The 24,051-nt window shown below is 33.9% G+C and overlaps 2 protein-coding genes across 5 annotated transcripts in view; both read left to right on the top strand.

Annotated features, from left to right (window-relative positions):
* Positions 1 to 2,349, top strand: part of LOC128985349 (proteoglycan Cow) — a 239,196-nt gene extending 236,847 nt beyond the window's left edge. For both annotated transcript variants that reach the window (XM_054404771.1, XM_054404767.1), the window contains exon 11: positions 657 to 2,349. The gene's annotated coding sequence lies outside the window, so the exon portion shown is untranslated. The remainder of the gene's footprint in view (positions 1 to 656) is intronic.
* A 923-nt stretch (positions 2,350 to 3,272) lies between these two features.
* On the top strand, positions 3,273 to 23,011 carry LOC128987637 (DNA-binding transcriptional regulator BolA-like). 3 transcript variants are annotated; one of them, XM_054408590.1, is made up of 5 exons: positions 3,273 to 3,448; positions 16,066 to 16,271; positions 18,279 to 18,350; positions 20,266 to 20,363; positions 22,857 to 23,011. In XM_054408590.1, the coding sequence occupies exons 1-5, from the start codon at positions 3,373 to 3,375 to the stop codon at positions 22,864 to 22,866; spliced, it is 462 nt and encodes a 153-aa protein (XP_054264565.1). In that variant the 5' UTR covers positions 3,273 to 3,372; the 3' UTR covers positions 22,867 to 23,011. The 3 variants fall into 3 exon arrangements, with proteins under 3 accessions (XP_054264565.1, XP_054264567.1, XP_054264566.1); XM_054408592.1 differs by lacking the exon at positions 20,266 to 20,363; XM_054408591.1 differs by lacking the exons at positions 16,066 to 16,271; positions 18,279 to 18,350; positions 20,266 to 20,363; positions 22,857 to 23,011 and adding exons at positions 6,170 to 6,342; positions 8,078 to 8,146; positions 11,347 to 11,475.
* Positions 23,012 to 24,051: the final 1,040 nt, after the last annotated feature.

Here is a 24,051-nt window from a genome sequence, read left to right as displayed (position 1 = left end):
AGACCTGCTAATGACACACAACTAATAACTTGACACTTTCCAGGTCCTCTCACAGTGTCTGATGGCTACAGAGGGGTTGTATTCCAGCTGTTGTGTTCCCCAGACCTGCTAATGACACACAACTAATAACTTGATACTTTTCAGTTCCTCTCACAGTGTCTGATGGCTACAGAGGGGTTGTATTCCAGCTGTTGTTTTCCCCAGACCTGCTAATGACACTACTAATAACTTGACACTTTCCAGGTCCTCTCACAGTGTCTCATGGCTACAGAGGGGTTGTAATCCAGCTGTTGTGTTCCCCAGACCTGCTAATGACACACAACTAATAACTTGATACTTTCCAGTTCCTCTCACAGTGTCTGATGGCTACAGAGGGGTTGTATTCCAGCTGTTGTTTTCCCCAGACCTGCTATTGACACACAACTAATAACTTGACACTTTACAGGTCCTCTCACAGTGTCTGATGGCTACAGAGGGGTTGTATTCCAGCTGTTGTTTTCCCCAGACCTGCTATTGACACACAACTAATAACTTGACACTTTACAGGTCCTCTCACAGTGTCTGATTGCTACAGAGGGATGTTCCAACTGTTGTGTTCTCCAGACCTGCTAATGACACACAACTAAATACACATAACTAAACTTGACACTTTCCAGGTCCTCTCACAGTGTCTGATGGCGACAGAGGGGTTGTGTTCCAGCTGTTGTGTTCCCCAGACCAACGAGGCATGTGTGTGATGTGACCCACCATACATATGTAGTAGTCGACCAACAGTTGGAATCAAAGGACCGTGGCGCTTACAGTAGAAACTCAAATCACCATGTTCTAAAATCCCTCTCTTCACTCATTTCAAATTTTTTAAATCATTAGAACTAAAGAAATGAAGTAATGTTTTGCACTCGGAATAAATCGTATTAAAGTAATTAATGTTGTTAATAGGCTGAAAATTGTTTGTATTCATATGTTTAGGCTATGTACTTATTATTTTGATAAGCTTTACTTACTCTAGGTGGAGTAACTGATATTCTGTTATTGATGTTTTATGTTTGACTGCTGTAAATGCCTATATTTCATTTCAAAATGGCAAAACCAGTTCTTAAGCGACTGTACTTTTATCTGATAATTATTTAAGTAATTTTGCTTAAAAAGTTTGGTTTGGAAAACATTCCCAATTATTTATTTTGTTTTTTGTAGATAATAAAACTAGCCGTCCGCTGTCTTTTTATATTTATTTTTTGTAGTTTTCAAATATAATTTTATTTTACTTTTAATGTATTACGTGATTAGGTGTAGTTAGTGTTAGTAGAACATGAGAGTCTTATATTTCTATCCTTACAGTTTATACTTGTTGAGCATTTAAATCCACTTATTATTTAATTGCACTTAAAGCTCTCTATAACTCTATGAGTAACAAACTTCACTTTCAGAATAAATTAAATCATAAACTCATAGTCTCACTGTTAAATTATACACATTATCTAGTTAATTTTGAGAAGTAAATTTCTTTTCAACCTCAATTTGAGATACTTTTGCTTTCGAAACGGATGTGTGAAACACATGTTTCTACATGTATGTATTCTATAGAATATGCCATTGTATCTGTATTAATTTAGCTTTAAAATGCCATAAATAATCCCATATTCGTTATTGTTAGAACTTAATATTTGTTAGAATTAATTTGTTTCCATCTTTTATGTGATGTTTGCTGTAGATTTAACCATTGGATACATTTTTGTAAATAACTAGAATTCAACTACGGCTTCAATTACTTTTATTTAATTTTCAACAGAGTAAATGCAATTTTTCAACTCAATCGTTAAGTGCTTTTGAATGTGTAGTTTGCCCAAATCTTAGAACTGTGTTTAGTGAGTGTTGTAAATGTCTAATAATTTCATACAGAATTGATTTTTTGACTAACCACTAAATATTAGCACTGGAGCATATTTAGTAGTTTTACACATCTAAAATTCTGTAAATGAAGATCAAATTAAATTCAAGCTAAATATAATAAACATGTTCCTGTTATCGATCATTTTTCACGATTCAACAAAGTTTTTATCTTACAAGCAATTATTTATAAGGAACTGTTTGAGTGTACAAGTACCTATAACAACCAAGCACTTGTTAAGTTATGTTTTTTTTTATATATGCAAAGCAGCTGAACAGTTATAAATAGGCTTTACATATACCTCTAGACCGTATTTGTATGTGGTTGTAGACGATTAGACACAAAACAAAGCCAGTGCAATATAGCAGCAGCTCCCATGTACTTTGTACGATGTATTCTTTCAAATAGTATGAATGAGATTTGTGTATTTGGAAGATAACAAATATAAATTTAAAACTGTACTGCATTGATTATTTATCATCCTTATACTGGTACTGATAAGGGTAAATTTAGCTAACATGTAAAATAAATAAATAATGGAAACGCTATAAATGTAGAAGATCTCCCTAAAAAGTAGAAAGGGTGAAGAAATACTAAACAATCTTCTCACACATTAAAAATAAAAACCTGTGTATGCATTTTACAGGCTTAAAATAAAACGGACATATAGCCTAGATTATCTTCATCACATAAAGCCAAAATACAGTGTGAATCTCGTAATTAAGATGTCCACTATTGATTTCAGACAAACTATTGGTTCTGCAATTAATTATGAAATAACAATTTTCCCACTATACAAATTTAAACCAACCCCAAGGAATAATAATAATAATAAGTGTTTTTGGAATAGAGGATCTGCATTTTCAAGAAAAATATAAATATTCAAAATAGTACCAAATGTTCCACAGTAAGAGCCACGTTTTTAAACTAATTAAAATGTCAAATTCTGATCCTACCAATATGCTGTAATGTATTAACTTAACAAGAGCATTCAAATTATGTATCGTATTATCTTATATGACGGATGTTTGAATTTCACAATTGTGAGATTTGAACTAGTAAACCTCTAGTTTTGGTACATCATGTATTCAAAAAACTTTTAAAATATTTCTATGAGTTATTCCTGAATGGAGTTGGCTTAGTGGGACAAATTTGTATTAAATCATTGTGGGACGAACGGTTTGTCTGAAATGAATAGTGGACACCTTACAAGATTCACTCTGTATATATTTTGTATGAAGCTTTTATGTAAGGCTAGTTTACATTTTTGTCCAGAACTAGTTTCTTTAACTTGTCAAAATGAATGCAGCAAAGTGGGTTGAGCACAAATCGTGTTATATTTGATTACGTAACTTTACTTATCAGATTATGTTGAGCTGTGGACAGATGTTTATTCACTAGAATTGACAAACTACACAATAATAATTATCTTGCTGATATTTTCTCCCGTGATAAAAGCACTAATATTTTTGTTGAGTGTCAAAATGGCTTGTGCACTTATGTTTGTTTACCTCCTAGTCCTTGGATGGATCTACGCCAATCCCACAACCACCTCAAGAGGTAAGCAAGTTTATTAGCTCTACTGTAATTCATGTATTTTGTTGCTGTGTGGTTTATAATTTCAAACCAAACTTTGCTGTCAAAGGAAAATGACCATTTGTAAAATTGTTGGTTCTATTTTTTACATATATCAACACCACCTTGTGGTCAGGATAAGTTGTTTTAAATTAGCTTTTATTTATTTCAATTGTAAAATGGATTAGTAGTCTATAAACCTTTGTTAAGATTCTCCCATCTTTCTGAGTTTTGGTGCTTATAGTGTACTGTTCTTAAATAAAGTAAAGGATTAAAGTATTACTGGGGTGTCTGTGCTGCTTTACTGACACAAGAGTTCCTGTTTTTGCATTTAGCTTCTATTACAAAATCCAGCAACCTAACATGATTAAAAATTTATGCAATTTTCCACTAAACATTTGCAAATGTGCAACTCAAATTTAAATTTTTTGTAAGTTTGAGACTAGAATGATTGTTGACTATACTACACTAACACTTCCCATCCCAACAAATTTAATTTCTCAGTGATATTATTACATTCAGTTAAACTGATTTGGCTCGTTACTTACCCTTGAAGAAACATAACAAAAAAAATATGAATGGTAGGTATGCCACTTACACATTAAATAGTATACAGTAATATGGATAATGAGGGTCCCCACTTCCATTAATGGTGGCCCTAGTTTTGAGGTTATTTGTAAAACATAGCTGAAAATACATGTTTTACCAGTGTTTTTGAAGATGCTTGGGTAAAATATCAAATTTTCACTACTACTTTTGAGGGGAGGAAGATGGGAAGACAAATTTCTTATCATAAAAATAAGATTTATATTAATAAATAAACAATACGATATTCGATACGATATTGGCTATAGGTGTATCGATACAGGCATATCGATACACTCCCACGTATCGATACGAAATATCGATATTTTGCGGTCCTTGTATCGATTTCTGTATCGCTACGCACATCACTAATGAACGTTGATGCGGCCTTCTCTAAATGCCCTTACCCACTTGCGTACCATTCCCTCACGACTAATGTTCTCACCAAACACTTCCCTAATCTGTCGATGAATTTCAATGGCTTTCACACCTTTAGCCCTTAAAAATCTAATTACAGCATGCACTTCACAGTTGGCGGCAATTCTCAATTGGCGACACCATTTTGAATACTCTAAACCGGATGTAAACACCTCCAATTGTTGCCGAATTTCTGGCGCAGGCTTGCCAATAGATGCAATTGCACTCCACAAATGTCAAAAATGCCAATCGCAGCACTGAACGGAGAAATTTAAAAACGGTACTTACTTAAAAAAACATGCCTCGTAGGGTGACTTGCCCAGTGAATGACCGGTTAAGGGTAAAATTCTTTGTTAACTTAACAATGCTCATAAATGAGAGTATTAATTGTATATATTATTACACCTACTTCTTGGTTGCTATTTAAGGGTTTGCCCTATATAATAAATTGTCCATAAAATATCAATTATGCATGTAAAAATTGTTTTTTTATACACTAGAGTCATGAGTCCAGTAAATGACCGATGTCATGCCAGTGAATGACCAGTCCTATGCCAGTGAATGACTGACTTCGGAAGGTTTAGTAAATCACTTATAAAATCAGTAATATACAAAAAAGGGGGATTAATATTGTTTTAAAATGTTAACAAAGCTTAAAAGAAAAAGCCTGATGCTATAAAAACATTATCATAAGTATATAACATTTTACATGTAATGTGTACAATGAAAACATAGGCAGGCCTGATTAGCTGATAGAAAAATGTCTTAAAGTGCCAAAGAGGAAATTCGATTGGGATAAATAGTAACTCTGGTCTAAATAAAACACCAATCAATAACCATTTCAATGACAAATGTTTACTAGAAAAATAAGTGGACGATTTCGATATAAGTCCGGTCATTCACTGGTTAGGTAAAAGAAAATGAATTATAATTTTAGTCTGATATCGATAATTATATTCCTTAATAATTTCTGAGCATTTTGATAGTAAATAATTGTAAATTTGAGTCCAAACCCAGGAAAAATGACCGGGCGGTCATTCATGGGTTTAGCCCTGGAATCTGTTCCAGTATGTGACTGCTTGAAAAAAAAACTTATTTTTTGGCTTACGTATGAAAACAGATGGTTTAAGATTGATATACACTCTTAATATTAAGTATTAGCCAAATAAATCGCCATTTCAACAGTTTTTTTCACAAAAAAAAAAGGTAATGAAGTATGCCTTACCTGCAGAGTTCTTATAGTGGTAGAAGCTAAAAACGAAAATTCAAAACATATCCAAGCTAAATCATCAAAATAAACATAAATAATGAACAATAATTAAAAATTACGATTAAATATGAAGAATAGAGTAATATCTATTGTCTAAACTAGTTTTTTTCACTCCTGTCTTAATTTAACTCTTATTATAGATGATTTAGAGTGAAACGGTCATTCATAGGCACCGGTCATTCACTGGGCAAGTCACCCTACTATTAATAAAATGTGATTTTATCAATGAAATGTGATTTTTTTATTATCTTTTGATTTTGTTAGATTCAGATTGTTAAAATACTATGTTCCTCTTTTTTTGTCATATTGGATATCTCCTAATGAAACAGATCATAAGCATAAACAACTACACCAAATAAACATGTCTTTCATTCTAATACTGTTTGAATGAGTAATCAAATTACATATACAAAACTACCAGAACTCTTATACAGAGGGGTCTGGGCCTGTGGAGACAATCATTCGTCAAAAGTTGACTGAGCAGCTGAAGCCGATACACCTTGAGGTGATCAACGAGTCATTTAAACATGGAGCTCCACCCGGCACTGAGGCACACTTCCGCGTCAAGGTGGTCTCTCCACTCTTCACTGACATGCCTTTACTGAAGGTCAGCAAACATTTTATATGTGGGTTTATTTGTAAAAGATAATCATTTTATTCATACACCTATTACTGTAGCTTACACCATTGACTTTGTATATTAACATGTTCACTGCGGTCGTGTAATGGCGGGCTGCGGCCGGTGGTGGGAGCAGCCAATGTGCTGCATGGATGAGTGTGGGAAAAGGTTTAAATTTAGTTTCATCCAATAGGAGAGGCATATTTGCCACATGTACTGCGTCTCAGTCATTGTGGATGTAGCTTTACAAGGACCCAACAAATAGCAGCATTAAACAGCAGGCTCTCGGTATTGCTGAATGAAAAAGCAGGGACAAAAAATCCCGAACTATAAAAAATATTGCAAAAAGGTACGAAGCACAATTTTGTGGTTAGGTCCCTTCCAATGCTTCACTGCAGTAATTATTATAATTATTCCATTTCATTTCACCAAATCCAAGTCAAAACCCCACAGTACTCTAAATTTAGAACAATCCCTTCCACACTGATATAATAGTCGTATCTGAAAACGAATTATACTGGATTTAAAGTATAAAACTGGCACAATAAAGCGGCAATCGGAAACAATGTTTCCCATGCGAGGCTGAGCTCACACTGAAGCAAGGTGTTTGTTGGGCAAGGATGAGGACAATATTTCCCGTCCCGTGCCAGTGGTGCTAGTACAAACGTGTTGAAGAAAATATCCCTTTTATATATACTGAGTTTTAGCCAACCTAAAAAAAGAAGATAAATGAACCAGTTGCAGAGTGTGCTATTATGACAAGTAAAAATGTTTTTGCCTTGTGGTCCAAGTTTGTCCAACTGGATTATGAGCATTTCGGCGCGAACGCCCTCGTCAGATCCATATAAGAACTGCCGTAATCGATATTGCCCTGCCAAAAACAGTCGACTAGTGTTTTATGTGTTTGTTTGTGAACTTTTGACACACCTCTTCAGGCAAGATTATTTCTTATGTGAACTGACGATGGTGAAATGCACATAAATCCAGTAGGACAAACCAGAACCAAAAGGTATAGCTTACAATAAGCTGCCCTTCCAGTTTGTCCTAGTTAAAAAGTTGTCGTATTTCAGGAGAAATCGATAATTGATATTATTCTATAACTGGTTATAAATTAAAAAATGAAATGTCTAGATGATTGCCTAAACAGATAGTTTGTGTATAGTCAATGGTTATATCCCCATTAGTGATTATGCTTATACCATTGACTATTGGATACTGCAAAGTTGTATCTATAGTCAAAGGATAAAGTGTAATTATATTTTTTAGTTGTCAAAGGTAAATTATTTAAGAAAGGAAAATTATTTAATGACTTAAATATACGTACAGTACCTTAGGCAGAAAATAAAGTAGTCAATTCCAAACCTTTTGTATCTAGTAAAGATATTTAATTACTACATTTTTAATTTTATTACGTTATGATAACATAGAAAAGGCCACTAACATAGTAAAGTAATACTAATACAGTGTAGTTTGTACAGCTTTAGTTTACTTTTTCTTTTTTGTGGAGAGGAGGTTAAAATGTGTTTACACACACCAAGAGGCTCAATGTCCTCTCAGTAGTGCCAGACTCCACCATCTCCCCCTCATCTCTTGGGACACTAGCCCTGAACTTTTTAGCACATTACTTCGGACTACGCCTAGCTTCAGTGTACTAGTTAAATTGTGTAATTCACCATATGCAAATTATATCAACAATGTTCTAATATAATTATTGATTTTCTAGAGGCACCAAACCGTCAATGAAATCCTCAAAAATGAACTTGAAAGCTCAGTACATGCGCTAACTCTCTACGTAAGTGTATAGTGTATCTTAAATGTCCGTTAAAATGTTAAAAAAGGGTAAAGGGCAAGGTAAAAATATCTTTATTTCAAGGATGACAATCACAGGTTTTGCACCTCAGGATTATAATACCTTAAATACCTTGGCTTAAAATATCTACATTTGTATGGTTGTAATTTCAAAGTAAAGTTTTGAGGATTAAAGTAAGTTTCAAAGAAAAAGACTCCAAAGTTAAATAAACTCGTGGTTGACGATTTTATAACCACCACTTTTGGTAATAAGTTAAAATTTTCAGCAATCCAGATTACTAGAAAGGTATGAGGATTCCATTAGGTGTTCTGTTTATGGATTGAGCCTCTCCTACAAAATAGGAAGTAAGGACTCTCACTTCATCTTTAGACTGATGAGGAGGACTTTCCCCTCTTCTCTTGAATATCAGAAGAAATGGTTCTCTTGTAAAGGTCTTGTTGTAAAGAAGGCCTTATAAAGTCATTGAATGAATAGTGAGTTTTTTGGGGGGCATTGAAGCAGGTTTTTCATTAAAATATTTCAAGTATTTTGCACCTATTTATTTGTTAAATTTATTATGTTATATTTATTACTAGCTGTGTGCCCGTTCTACGCACGGGGATCTTATAGTAGTCAGTTGAAACCTTCTTATATTAAGATTAAGAACAGCAGTTAGTTTGCATATTTGCAGATATGCTGGCAAAACTATTATATATAAACCTTCGCAAATACAGTATCTGACAGTTCAAGCCAAAATAAATGCTTCGCAATTAAATGTCACCCGGATCGTTATGGCCCATATGTCTAATGATTAAACTAAAAAATGTTTTATAGATCCATGAAGCGTAGCCCTAAAGTAGGCCTATAATTGAAAGTTACTTTCCACATCGGTTAACTTAAACGTATTTAAAGTACTACCTCAACCTCACCATTTAACACTTTATTCCGGTTGACATTTTCAGTATCAAAGGTGCTCTTGTCCATTCCGTGAAACACTGAAAAATAAGGACATTAATGCGTTACCAACAGACATACACACAACAATCCAAAAAAGGCCACGAACTATTGATACATAAACAATATAAAGGCGTAAACAATTCATGATGGTTTGCCCAACAAATGTTTTACTCAAATAGGTTATCATTTTCTTAGCATACCGGGTAAGCTAAGATTTGGAATCCAGACAGAAAAAGCAAAACTTATAGGCTACAGAGTTAAGACATCACTTAAATTGAATACGGACGGCTCTAATAAATAAGGTGCAACACCAACGATAACTAATTTGTAAACTAGTTACACATAAAAGTGATGTGTTGGTACCTACGTAAAAATGATTCTAGCAGCTACCAACGGTTCTAAGGAAAAGAACCAGTACCTACGTAAGAACCTACCTAAGAACTATGGTACATCCGACTAATTAAATGCATTAATATCTAGTCCCGAGGTTATTGATCTCTTGCTTTTGGATTTTCTCGTAAAAAGTTATAGCGTAAACTTATTGGTGTCAGTTTGAAAAAAAAAACAACCTTACCAAACAACTTTTTTTATTTAATAGATTACGTATTCTCTAAACAATGATTAGTATATCTATTAACATTAGAAGGAAATGTTACAAAAATCACACAATGTTGGGGTTTTGGTCATTTGTAATTATATTTCTTAAGTAGGTAGGCCATGTATTCTATGGAAAAGTACCGGTATCAAGGATCGTCGTCAAAAAGGTTGTTATGAATAAATATGTAGGCTTACGTACCCAAGATATGAGCTATGGGCCTATTGGCTGTATGGTCCAGCGACTGCATCACACGGTGAGTAGAAACAGAAAGTGACACATTGGAAAAGCGAGTTTAGCACTTCCTCTGTTAAACCTCTGTTACAATCACCCACTGCAGTTGTGATTTTTTACTTTACACTTTACACAACCGCCATTGAAGCGCCGTCAATGAGTGGAAACCTTTTTTGTAAGCTATTGGCGACGATCATTTCAGTGTCCCAGCCCTATACAACACTGATTCAAGGTCTTCTTTCTGGTTGTCAAAACTCAAGAAACATTTTATATTCAAAGAATTTCTGGTTCCGATTTGGACGATGTCTAGTTATTTAATTTCATTTACGGTTACACTATTAGACTATATTATTGCACTTGCGATTAATTAAATCCGTTATGTAAGAAAAACATTTTTAATCTCACTTGGTTGGGATTTGCTTTCAAAACGTGATTCGAAATGGTTGCGGTATTTGTAAACAACATTTGTAAACATATCATTGACAGCTAGAAAAATAATCTTGATCCAAACAGCTGTTCGTTATTTCATAGACGATTATGTGATAAAAATTGAACAAAAATTTGACAAAAATCGCACAAAACTGCATTTTTGCACCCCCTTAATTTTATATACAAAGTAATGAGGCTATACTTAAATCACTAAAGACACTCTCGCCAATCCAGTGAATACATTAAAATGACTTGGATCTTGATAGGTACTCTGGTTTTCACGGAGAAGATTGCGTAAAATGCCATCTTCAGTGTTACAGACAAAGGGAAAGACAGACAGACAGACAGAAATAGAGATAAGACTCGTTTCTGCTTCTTTAATGTATAAAACGTAAAAATAACCTAAAAGTATATAATTCTGAGCAAAGTACAGACAAAACTCTAATTTTATTTATATAGGTAGATTATTTATTATATTTGTTATTTATTATGATTGATTAATAACAAACAATCATAACCATCAGTATTATTTTAGTTAGCAATGGTTCTTGTGGTTTTAATCTGTTTATTATTAATTGCCATTCTTATATTTATTTTTTGAAAGAAATTGTTTGAAGACTGTCCCCAGTGAAGACGGACATTTCCCTAATTATAATTATATTGTATTTTTATTACAGTACTCTTGTAAACATTTTTTTGCATGCTTAATGCTACAATGTAATTGGCATATGCGGTTTTGTAGCATTGTTGTAAAATAAAAAAGATGAAAAAAAATTAAAATAAAACATAATTTTAATAAGTTTTTATTTCTTCCCACATTAGTTATTAACTTTAAATATCTACATCCGTGTGGTTACCATTTCAAAGCAAAGCAAAAGTATGAAAAGTATTAGGCAAAACCTTAAAGGCATTACCCAATATACATCCATGAAAAAGGAACAAAATAACAACTTTTTCCAACAATAACAGTTTATGTGTTGTGATGCAGGCTCGAAGTCCGCAGCAGTGGGATGAGGAGAGAGGGATCACCCCTCCACCTGCGTGTCAGGGAGATGGAATTGCTGCATAACATCAAGTTTCCATCAATTTGTAAATAAATTTGACACTTTTTATATCTAAATGTTTAGTTACTTTGTTTACCTTCTCATATACAGTACGAGATATGCTTCTGATAAATTGTAAATTCCTTTATTATATCAAAACTAAGTTTCACATGACAACTTCAACACTAAGACACAATTAATGTTCCAGGAAAAGGGTAGGCTTTGCTTGAATAATATTCAGCCACCATCACAATGACATGAATACATTCAATGATGATTAGACTTAATCACGCACCTTGACAAAACGGTAATGAAATCCTTTGTGCCTCGAAAGTTTGTAATAGATACTGTAATGATATAACTTAACATTTTATAAAAGCATATACTTATCTTTATGTGTCACCAAGGGTTTTGATATCATTATTTCAGAATAGTAATATAGAGATGTGAATGGGCTTTACCAAATTTAATATTTTGAGGAATTAATTTGATTAGTTCTCCAAGAACGTTACAGAAAGGACTGAAACTTTGTTTAAAAAACCATAAAAGACTTGCTGATACAGTAGGTTTTTTAATAGACTTGTCTGGGAGATTTTTTCATAAGAGGAATATACAAAGGAAAATTCATTTCTTTCATGAAAAATTTCTGAAAATTGTTTTTAAAAAACTATTACCAGGATTTAATAGATTTAAAACCTATAGGTCGGCCGGTTAGAAAGCGTCCTCCTCGTAGCATTGGTGCAAGAGAGAGATACCGAGCTGTGGGAGTGAGGCAGACTATGGCTCTTCACCCACTCCGCTGCCACCCTACCCCCAACCTTCCCGAACACAGCTAATCAAAATAAACTATACAGCTGATCAAAATGTAAACAATTACGTTCTTCATAACTTGAGAAAAATAGCTCCAGCAAAAAATATTGTATAGCCTAAATCGCATCATAATTTGAGCATCATGAAATGTTATTATATCATTGTGTAAGCAGTTCCATTTGGTAACACAGGATTCCAACTCCCACGACACCAGGGCGGCGCCGTGTCGGTGTCGTGCCAGTGTCGTGTCATGCAGTGTGAAAACGGCCATTGGCGGAGAGGGGAACATACCCTCCCACGCCGTTACCTCCCTTACATGCGCTAAAAATTGTGCGCAGGTTGTTTTCTAACCGGCTGACCTATAGAAGGCTTTTATTGTTGTATCATAAACTTGTATTACCCGGTAACATTAATTTCTTTACTGATTTGGCAAACAGATGTTGCTTCAACATGCAATATTAAAGCTTTTAATTTATAATTATTTTTATAGCAATATTTCTTCATTTTATAAAGTTTCCTATTTTTAAAACCATCTATATTTTTTTCTACATTATTATCGAAAAACTCATAATTATTAATTAAACTCTGTAACAATTATTTTAAAAGCTGAGGTGGGAGGTGATTGTAGATTTGTTCCTCATGCGTCACGGAGAACTACCATAAAGGTATTCAATATAAAATCCATCATTTGTTCATCATTGTGGATTATGACAATGAGAGATATGGGTTTTGAAGCATGTTACGTGTAGGTTGGTCATTTTTATGAAGACCAAAGTAATCATGAAGACAAAATGTATTGATGCAATTTATCCATAAGTTAATCCACAGATAAAACATACACCCTTTGTAGATTTCCCATCTTTATAAAACAGCTGAAGCCAATTTTATCGTTAGTTCTGCCCGGTGCACTGTAGAGGTCATGTTTTGTTTACAATTTGTTTCTTGTTATTTCAGTAATTTAAAACCCTGTTTAACCAAATAAAACGATATAATCATAAACAAAAACTCATCCTCTAGTTATATAACCAAACAGTAAAGCACCAATCGTGAAATCATCTCTAAAATAATAGAAACAAAATTTCGTCGACAATAGCCATCAGTGTCAACGGACATGAACTAGACACAAAAAACGAGCTTCAAAATGTACAATAGGATGGGAAGTCTACTTGTGTTGTCTAGTCTATGGTTATACTGTATAGATAGAATAGATTATCCATATTAACTAGTATAGTTATGCTCACTTTAAATTGAATAAGTCTGGAACAAAGAAAAGCAAGTTGTTTGTAATAGACTAATTTGGCTCAACATTTTATCCTTGAGCCTTGTCCACCCGGCAATAAACTATGTATGCATAGCCTCCTCCAGACTGCGGTAACAAACAAATCTGACAACGGTTCACAGATATGTTTCCAGTACAGATTGTCACTTGCTTTGTGTCCACAACAGAGTCAGATATCAACTTAAGTCCTCACAGCCAGTGCAGTGATGCCAAGTGAAGAAGACAAATCTTTGGCCATGTTATGTTTTTCTCAATAATTATGTGTCTACTCTACTAAGGAAGAGCGCTAAAACTACAAACCAAAACCAAAATATACTTTCAGTCTCTGACCTCAGATTTCAAGAAAAGGCAGGTTTTCGTAGGTCAACCCCAAACAATAAATAATAACTTAAGATGACAAATTGTAAAAATGCTATATGATAATATAGTTTTTTCTTTATTAGTTTAATATATTCTGTCATAAGCATTGAATAACTTGAGTATGATCAAATGTGCTTCATTGTACATTATACATTATACATTTTGTTTCATTACATATTGATAGCTAGCTATTTATTATGTTATCATTTTCCATGACAAAATCCAAATTTCTTTTAAATTATACACCTATTAGGATATCTTTATATTGTTTGTACACACCAAACTAATTAATATAGGTATATAAAATGGTAGAATGGCTCCATCCCTTGGTACTTAGATTGTTATGTGAAATGCTACAACCATCCATACCATACCACAGTGAAATAAAAGCTTTTTGTGGTAGCTTGAAAGAACTCGTTTTATATAATTCTAAGCCCCCTTGCATGGCTTAGATAAGGCAAGTAAAGTAATCAATTAAAATGACAGAGTGAAACATACTTTGGAATGTATTTTGAGCTGAGTATCTTCATACTACTATAATTATTAAAAAAGTACCTAATAACTCTATATGTAAATGTGTTACATAGGTAATCTGGTTATCTAAGATTTATCTAGTTAGTTGTCATCCCTTTCCTTTGAAAGGCATGATACCCTGTGGTGGTTTTTATCATACAAAATACAAATAAACAATAGCTATTTGTGTAACTAGTGGTGAAAGTGGCACTTTGCTGCACACGAGAGCAATGTTTACGCACGAGCCGCAGGCAAGTGCGGAATGATCTCGAGTGCAGCAAAGGCCTTTTTCACTCGTGTTACACATTATATTTTTCCTACAGTCACTATAAAGCATATAAATAATTAGTCTTTCAAACACTATACAACACGTTTTTAGGTTCAACTGGAAACACAAATAGGTGCCCTAGAGAAAGTAGTACCCGCGGTCTGTATCACTCCGCTATTTTTCCTCGGCAAGAAATGTGCTCCGCGTTTTGAGAATATAGTTCCGTATGTTTTTGTAATTTGAAGTGGTTTCCGCGCCTAAAAAAAATGCGTTATAGGTATTTTCTTGTTTATTAAGATCGTAGGAATGGTTTAAAAACGTTTAAATGAAAAGTCCAGAAAGTTCAGAAATACCTAAACTATAAACACGAAATGACAGGTTAAATCGTAGTTATATTTTAGTCAATCAGCTGCTCATAGTATTATTATCTTTAAGTGTTGCCAACCTATTTCCAAGCGTACAAGGATTACGTGCATAATAGAACCACGCTGTTTTGTGTTGTTTCATTGGAATCCTGATGTGCGGCAAAGTATAAACCGTACGGCAAAGTATAAACCGGACGGCAAAGTATAAATATGCAGCAATTAGCAGCTTTCTGTACTATAAACAGTACAAGGAAGTCAACTTTGTCGGGTGACTGTAGGAAATAGTTATTTGTGTAACTAGTGGTGAAAGTGGCACTTTGCTGCACACGAGAGCAATGTTTACGCACGAGCCGCAGGCGAGTGCGGAATGATCTCGAGTGCAGCAAAGGCCTTTTTCACTCGTGTTACACATTATATTTTTCCTACAGTCACTATAAAACATAAATAATTAGTCTTTCAAACACTATACAACACGTTTTTAGGTTCAGCTAGCAACACAATTACACAAATGGTGCCCTGGAGAAAGTAGTACCCGTGATCCGTATCACTCCGCTATTTTTCCTCGGCAAAAAATGTGCTCCGTCTTTTGAGAATATAGTTCCGTATGTTTTTGTAATTTGAAGTGGTTTCCGCGCCTAAAAAAAAGGCTTTAAAGGTATTTTCTTGTTTATTAAGACCGTAGGAATGTTTTAAAAACGTTTAAAAGAAAAGTCCAGAAAGTTCAGAAATACCAAAACTATAAACACGAAATGACAGGTTAAATCGTAGTTATAATAGTCAATCAGCTGTTCATAGTATTATTATCTTTAAGTGTTGCCAACCTATTTCCAAGCGTACACGGATTACGTGCATAATAAAACCACGCTGTTTTGTGTTGTTTGGTTGGAATCCTGATGTGCGGCAAAGTATAAACCGTGCGGCAAAGTATAAACCGTACGGCAAAGTATAAATATGCAGCAATTAGCAGCTTTCTGTACTATAAACAGTACAGGGAAGCCAACTTTGTCGGGTGACTGTAGGAAAAAATAATTGTTAAACATATTATCAGCCAAAATATTTTTTGTTAAAGGTGAAGAACCTATGATTATTGCAAACTCCAATGAAGATATGGGACCAATTGAGGCCTCAATTAGAAAGAAAATTTTACAGCAATTTCGGCCGATGTACCTTGATGTCATCAATCAATCTGTCATGTATGGAGAACCTGAGAGTTCAGAGAAGTTTTTCTGCATTATTGTTGTGTCAACTGCTTTCACCGGTTCTAATACATATCAGGTAAAGTATTGATATTGTAATCAATAATATGTCTGAAATCAAGTACCTCATTATTCCCGCTTAATCAGCTAATGTATTGAGACGATTTAAATCACATCATTCCATTGTGACGAACAGGACAAGCGGACAGCTAAATTGTCTTATATTACCTTAAACAAAATCAAAATTAACACTCATTGAAACCTTATGCAGTTTTATCATTACTATGACTTCAACTTTTATTATTGTAAATCTAAATCTCTGCCATTGGTCTTATCTTTCAGATAATATTGGTATGAATTTACAGCATTAATTGGATTTTCAAGGCAAGAGCTGAGAGGCAGTACATCTCTAAATTATAAACCTTGGATTTTAGAACAAAATTTCCATTGCTCACTTTGTAATTTTGAAGACCAGGACGAAAACATTTTCAATTTTGTAGGTAGATGCCCCGTGTTGTCTCATATCAGAAAGAAATATTTTTCTCACCACGAATTGGAGTGGGAAGAGTTTTTGAGTTTTATGAATGGGAGGGATTGGCGCGCGTTGGGTGGGTATTTAAAATAAGCTTGGCATTTTAGGTGGGGATTGATAATCAAATTCAACATATACAAATTATTTGAAATTGTCATACTTGGGTCCAGAATTATATTCAAGGAGAAATTCACTAACTTTCAGACTAGATTTTTCTTTGAGAGTGGGGGTATTTGTTTTAAAATATTTATACATCTAACACATCTATTGCGTTGTGAGCCAGCTATTTAAATTTTTTTGTTTCATTTGCTTAAATTACACATTTAGATTTCACACTTTTTACTTCTGATTTTAGTCCAGAATTGAATTCATAGTTTTAAATTAAAAATGTACTGTAAAATAAGATGTATGTCAACCACGTAGACGGTTCTGTAAGACATTGTGGCTTCCTGCAAGGAGCCTAGGTTTGTAAGAATAATTTTTTTGTTTAATAAAGCACTGTTTTCATTTCATTCATTCATTCATTCATTCATTCATTCATTCATTCATACAATGCATTGACCACACTTTGGGAATAGTTCCAGTTTCTTTAGGAACAGTTGCCCATCTTTCCTACAGTGGCAGCCCTTCCATAAGGGCCAAGTGGGCCGGTCCCACCCAAAACAATAAACAGTAAACAGTGAAGTATATTTTAAAATACTTTATAGGTTATTTGGTTGATATTATTATATAAACTGTGATATAAATTAATCTTTAACTTTCAACGGGTCAAAATTTTTTTTGAAATACAATACAATAATGTATACAATAAAACACATTGGAGGGCCACGGATATTGGGCCCTTCTAGCCACCATAAGAGCATGATGGACAACGCCAGCCGGTGGCGCTTGACTATGAAAACCGCTACAAACGGTAATAGCTATACTTCCCTATAGGGAAATTCGCTAAAACTACTTTGACTTTGCGTCCTTAATACACAAATATATATTATCAACTATCAACCAACTAGCTATTTGTGTATTAAGAGCGCAAAGCATGCCATTGCCGCTCGAGAACTGTACCGGACGAAGCTTTAGCTGAGTGTGGTCATGAAAGCGGCAATGACTGTTTGTGCTCGTAGTACAAAGAAGATTTTTTCTACCACCACAATTAACTTATCATTACACACAGATAAACTTTTTAGTTATATATAAAATGTCATATAGATTTTTGTGTTTGCATTCGCTTTTTCAGGTTATGTTATTTGCTTACGGTTTGTTAACGTATCGGATCCACGGCTGTGGTTGGTGTACAAACGCCAGCTGTGAAATCAGCTGATAAGCGAGGAGGAATGATTTATTCCCACTCTTGAGTGGAAAAGAGCTATTTTGTGTACTTTTTACAGGTGTAGCAATGTGGTCATTTCCATGGAGTGGTAGGAAAAATATATGTATAATCGAGGATCTTGTGATAAAACTTATAATGTCTAAATATGAGCAGAAAAATTAATCAATGATACAATACTACGGTACTTGCTTCTAATTCCAAATAAATTCTATTCTTTTTGTTCACAGAGGCACTTATGCATTAATGCGCTTATTCAAGACGAAGTCCTCAAAAACAAAATTGATGGTATTACAATTGTGGTAAGTACTTACCGGTACCCATACATTGCAATGTTGTGTATAAAATACATTAAGAAGTGTGAAACAACATCTGTTAAAAATTTTACCTAAGTAGCTGTTTCAGTTCAGTTCTTAGGGAAAGGTTTCACATAACAGCATTGTTTACTTACACAACAGCATTGTTTACAACTGCATAGTTTTACTTAACAACACGGGTAATGGACCAATGTGGTTCAAGGATTGAGAGAGAAAAAGTAAAATTGTAATGCTTTGAACTTCAGCCCAGACAGCACAGGATGTTTTAAAAATATTTTTTTAATCATTAAGGTACCTATATTTTTAAAATGCATCCTATTCCACCCCCAATGTATCTTAAAAATATTTTAATAAAATATTTTGTATTAATATTTTATAAATGTTATTACAAAATATTATTTAAAAAAAAGGATATAAATATTTTAAATAATAAAGATTTAGTATGAAAATCATAATTATTAATCGAGTAAATTGATTAAATAGTTCATAAAAACAAATTTTGATAAAAAAACTAGAACAAAATTTTTCTGCCCGGACGGGTCTTGAACCCCTGATGCAGCAAACCTAAGTACCTGTTAAAATAATTCTATTTAAATAGGAAATAAATGTTAAATTTTTAAGTAGACATTTTAGTGTAAATCCAATCAGACATACGGAAATTCGCTTAGTCTGCAGGTTTGCTGCGGCGGGGGTATTTTGATATTTTGTGGCAAAAGATCAAAATATTTGTTTCCTTTATAGGTGATTTTTTTTTAAAAAGCTCTTATTTATGATGTTCAACCAATTGATGGGGTCTTGTATTATAGCTATGGAATTTCCATTTGTAGGAATTGATTTTCAATTAAATCTATTTAAATAACATTAGGTTTAACGAGTACATAGGTTTGCTGCTACAAGGAAACTGTTTAAGTGGGTTTTTTAGTAAAATATTAATAGCTTAGTATACAATAAATCAATTTGCCAAATTATATAAAAATATATCCATAAACAAGCAAACTACAACATTTTACAATATTCTCCATAAGAATGACATGGGAATTTTAAATTTACAATTTTTTTAATTTTCTCCATTACCAATAACCATACAAAAACACTATGATATACTAAATTATTTGTTTTTTTAAGCTCTTTAAAAAGGTCTAGAAAGAAATTGGGAAATTTTGTGTTTTATGGGTCAAAAATGAGAAAAACCATTTTTTACCCCATAAAACCCCCTGTACAACCCCGTTCCCATGGTCCGATCATGCTGGTTTGCGAACTCATTCAAGTTTATCCTGCCATACACCTTTAAACCAAATTTAATCAAAATCGGACAAAAATTATTCAAGTTATCGTGTTCACGGACGTATATATACATTTATAAAAATTTGAACAAATAAATGTTGTTTTTGACCTCTGGGGACATCAAAATGAACAAGTAAATCGGTCCCGGGCCTAAGTCTTACCGTGCCACCTACGGTTGTAGCTACTTCCCTATAGGGAAATTCGCTAAAAATGTAAAAAACATAGGTCAATTGCATTTGTTCACACCCTGTATACAAGAAAGTGTCGGAATATGTTGAAAACTGTGCCATTTTATAAGCTTTCCAACCATATGCCATTAATTTTCCAACCATTGAGCTTTATGTCTGCTTATGTACGCTTTAGTGGTTTGAAGACTACAAAGCATGATGTCTTTAACATTTAAAACATATAAAGTCGGCATGTATTAAGCAAAAGTTGTATTTTTGTTTCAGCTTGAACATTAAAACAGTAAAAAAGTTCCCTGTTTTCTGGCATTCAAACCACTAAAACAAACAAACAAATATTTAAACCTCAATAGTGTAGCATATGGTTTGAAAGCTTATAAAATGGCGCAGTTTTTAACATATTTGACATAACATATTGTGAATGCTTGCAGGCCAAAACACCTGATGAATGGAGACAAACTAAATACGTTACTCCCAAGCCAGAGGTGATACCTGACGCTGACGAATTTGAAAATGTGCACTATCCAATGTATGTTCAGTTCCATTCTGTATCCTTAAGACCTGATAAAGATAATTTAAATAATATTTTTAACTATGGATGGAAATTTACATTGTATTACCATGTTAATGTTTTCTAGTTTTAGAATAAAATGGACTTGGATTAAATATTGAGCCTTCACTACAGAGTTTGCTGCTGCCATACTGCTGACTTTTATAAATACAAATACAACTTATTTTAACCCTCTGTTGGTCGCACCTATTTTTTACGCCAATCGCACTAAATCGCTCAGATACATTTTTCCTTACAAATTTTTACACCACACTACAATGTTTTAACGAGCTTCCCACACAAGGATTTAGTCCAGAAAATATCTGTTTGCCGCCAGCTTAATCAAATGGGATTTCATTACGTACTACTGTTCTGTAATGAGCTTTTACCGGACACCAACCAGCTGATTATATCATGTTCTAGTTGTTTTTCTAGGCCACTTCATGCAAATCAAAATAAGAAGGTTACAATACCTGCAGACTGCCTTTAGTGGTCCTTAAATATCCAACAGGATTACGCGTTTCGGTATTTGTTATACCATAATCAGATCCATATACAAACTTGAAGTTTTTTGACTCATGATGTCACGTCACAGTTTTAAAAACACAGTTACAAAACATTTAAACACGAAAAAACTATTTACAGTAGGCCTACTAATTAAAAACGAGAGACAAAAGTGAAGCAATGCATGCATTTTCAATGTCGAGTCTCAACTGGAGGTTATCTTGTCCTAGTAGTTGTACTTTGTACCCCCGGCTTCCTTTATCATTCCTTTCTGTCTCTGTCTAATCCTATTAATGTTTCAAATAATACATTAGACTGGAACAAGCTTTTATCATTTAATAAATCATTAGGGCGAATTTTTGTTGCTTTATATATTTCATAATTTTCCAAAGTTGTCATAGTTCGTCCTTTCCTACAGATATGTAAAGCTGTTAGATTTGTACTGACATTTGAATAACTGTGATTTTCATTAACAAGATGCTCGGCAAAACTGGATATTTGTGTTTCCCTGGTTCGGGGGATATGTTCCTTAAATCTTTTTTCAAAAGATCGCCCAGTTTGACCTATATACATTTTGCTGCAATCATTGCATGTTACTTTATAAATTCCAGATTTGTTATTAATGCTTTGTTTTTCCTTTGGATTAACTATGTTTTCCAATTTATTGCTGGTTCTAAAAGCTGCAATTTTCCCATGCTTTTTTAATTCATTTTTAAGAGTTAGAGGGAATCTGCTACCATATTCGACTGGGACATAATCTGAACACTACATGCCGGAGCCGACATGTTCCTTAGGCACAGCTGTTAATTAATAGCCCATACAGCTAATGGCAACTAAGGGACCTACAGTTTATTGTGGAATCCGAACCACATTTTTTCCTCGTAGCTGATTATAATTGGCAATGAGAGGTTATAAAAAAAACATAACTTCTATAAGGTTATGAGTAGTGATTGTTAGTTTTAGTCGGTGGGAATTTTCGACAGAAATTTTGTATCAAATTGTTCTTATAGATCCGATGTCTATTTCAGTATCCAATATTCATTGGCAACTGCGTACTGTCAAGGATTTGTGCAGCTTGTTCATTGTTAAGTTAACTTAGAGTAGTGATGGTGTAAAATATCGTACGTCACTCGTTCAAAATGTGTTTACTAGACTTGTCTGGTAATCCCGCACTTGACTTTGTCTCGCACTGGAACGACCACACTCGTCTGGTAAACACCTATTTTCAGGACTAGTAACGTAATATACTATTTTGAGTACTTAACACATAAATTTCCCCCCTAATTTTTATTTTACTTTCTATAACAACTCTTGACCTATATAGATTTCATATCGTGTAAGCATTTCTCAATAAGTAAAAAAAAGTTGTCAGACCATACCTACATATATTCTTGTATCCATTAGAGACCATACCCGTGTAAAATTGAATTGCGACCAGTACCACTGCTGCATGTAAATTTGAACTCAACGTTTTCTTTGCTGGGTTAAAACAGTATTATTTATTTCTATATTTAAAGGAATTATTTAATTTTGAATTATATAACAGAGACCGGTCCCACTGTATCTATCAGATACAACGGAGCTAAACAATAAGGCATGTGTGCATGGGACAACACTAACAGCGATAAAGTACTAGGTGTGTGGGGGGAGGGGATGAAACAGCACACTGGCTAAGACCTGTTTTGGGGCGAGAACACGAAAATGACAGGAATTTTTCATGTTGTGGTATCTAATGGCTTAGGTGCGACCAATGGAGGGTTAAAACAGTTCTTTGAAAAAAACAGAGTGGGAACACCCCACTACACCACTGTGGCAAACGACTATGTTCATTTTCAAAAGAAATTTGGTACCAGATGGTCCATATAGATGCGATATGTCTATTTCAGTATCCATCCCATATATTCAATGGTAATACTGTACTGTCAAATTGCCTTAATTGTTAGCTACCATACATTATTATGTTTTCAGTGCTTGGTAGAGACAGTGTGAAGACTAACTGTAATCCAATGGTCCTTATAGAAAGTTGAGAAGCTACTGTTAAATGCAAAATGAAGAAAATAAAAAACATACCTTCAAGACAGCACACAATGAATTGTGATAAGGTTTTACCGGTTATTGAAATATATCCCACTTTGGTAAATGGATTTAGTTATGGTGTTATAGTAAATAGTATCCTGCCTTATTTATGATTAAAACAGCTGCACAGAGGAGCAAAAATACATATAACCATGCTGCAGGACATCCCTCACGGGTGTGTTTTCCACTATGCATGCTAGGCATTTGCCTAAGGACGGGCACGTCCTGACGATGACAACTGCGCTCCCCACATTGGCCAAATTGTGGGCCTGATGGTTTACCGAGAACGGCAGAACTTTGAAGAAGTGGTAATGCCCTTTCCACCTTTCCTCTAATGTCCATGGTCAAAACCTACATTGTGAATTGAAAGGGGGGCTGTCAGTGTCAGAGTAGTACTAGGGGCTAAAAATTATGGAAATCTGTCTCTGCTCACTGACTAAATAAATCGTTTCATGTCCCAAGATCCTCCATTTCAAACTCTTCAGCTCATGGGGAATCAATGCTTACACAATACAATTTGGGCTACGTCTAAAGGATTCAATCAAATATATGCTGAAATAAAGTCTTTGATCTATGAAAATGTGAGTAGTATTGCAATCAGATGAGGGATTTTCTTTAACTGTGCTGTTTCACATTAATTTCTTGTTGGCTGTAAGTATTTGTAATTATTGGAGTACCTATCAAGGTAGGCTCAATAATGCAGTTAGTGCAACTGGCAATTACTTGCAACCAAGCAGCTTTCAGTCTCTATTTTCTCCATCTGTATGTCCCATTAGATATTAGTGGGATGCTGAAGTCAACTACACATTTACTTCTCCCCCTACATGAAGGCTATATGAAGGTAAAAGTGTTATTTTCGTCAAAACTTCTGAGTTTGAGTTTTTATAAAGTTATCGGTTTTGGGTTCCCTGAACCTAACAAAGTGGTTTTCAAAGTTATGTCTGTTTGTCATATTTCCAGGTTAGTACAGGCATATAGGCTTTTAAAGTTTTGATTTTTAAAACAGTTTCCATTAAAATCTATAAAATTTTATAAGTAAAATTATAAGTAAGTTATAAGTAAAATTTTTACAAAATAGTATATTTCA

The sequence above is a fragment of the Macrosteles quadrilineatus genome, unplaced genomic scaffold, assembly GCF_028750875.1.
Source record: "Macrosteles quadrilineatus isolate MER2022 unplaced genomic scaffold, UCM_ALF_1.0 Scaffold_2__2_contigs__length_208266976, whole genome shotgun sequence".
NCBI lineage: Eukaryota > Metazoa > Arthropoda > Insecta > Hemiptera > Cicadellidae > Macrosteles > Macrosteles quadrilineatus.
Note: the sequence above shows the minus strand (reverse complement) of the source record. Positions and strands in the feature narration are given on the sequence as shown.

Coding starts and splice junctions, on each gene's coding strand:
- LOC128987637 (XM_054408590.1), top strand. CDS start 3,373: ATGGCTTGTGCACTTATGTTTGTTTACCTCCTAGTCCTTGGATGGATC. Junction 3,449..16,065: donor TCCCACAACCACCTCAAGAG/GTAAGCAAGTTT, acceptor TTTTTGTTAAAG/GTGAAGAACCTATGATTATT. Junction 16,272..18,278: donor CCGGTTCTAATACATATCAG/GTAAAGTATTGA, acceptor TTTTGTTCACAG/AGGCACTTATGCATTAATGC.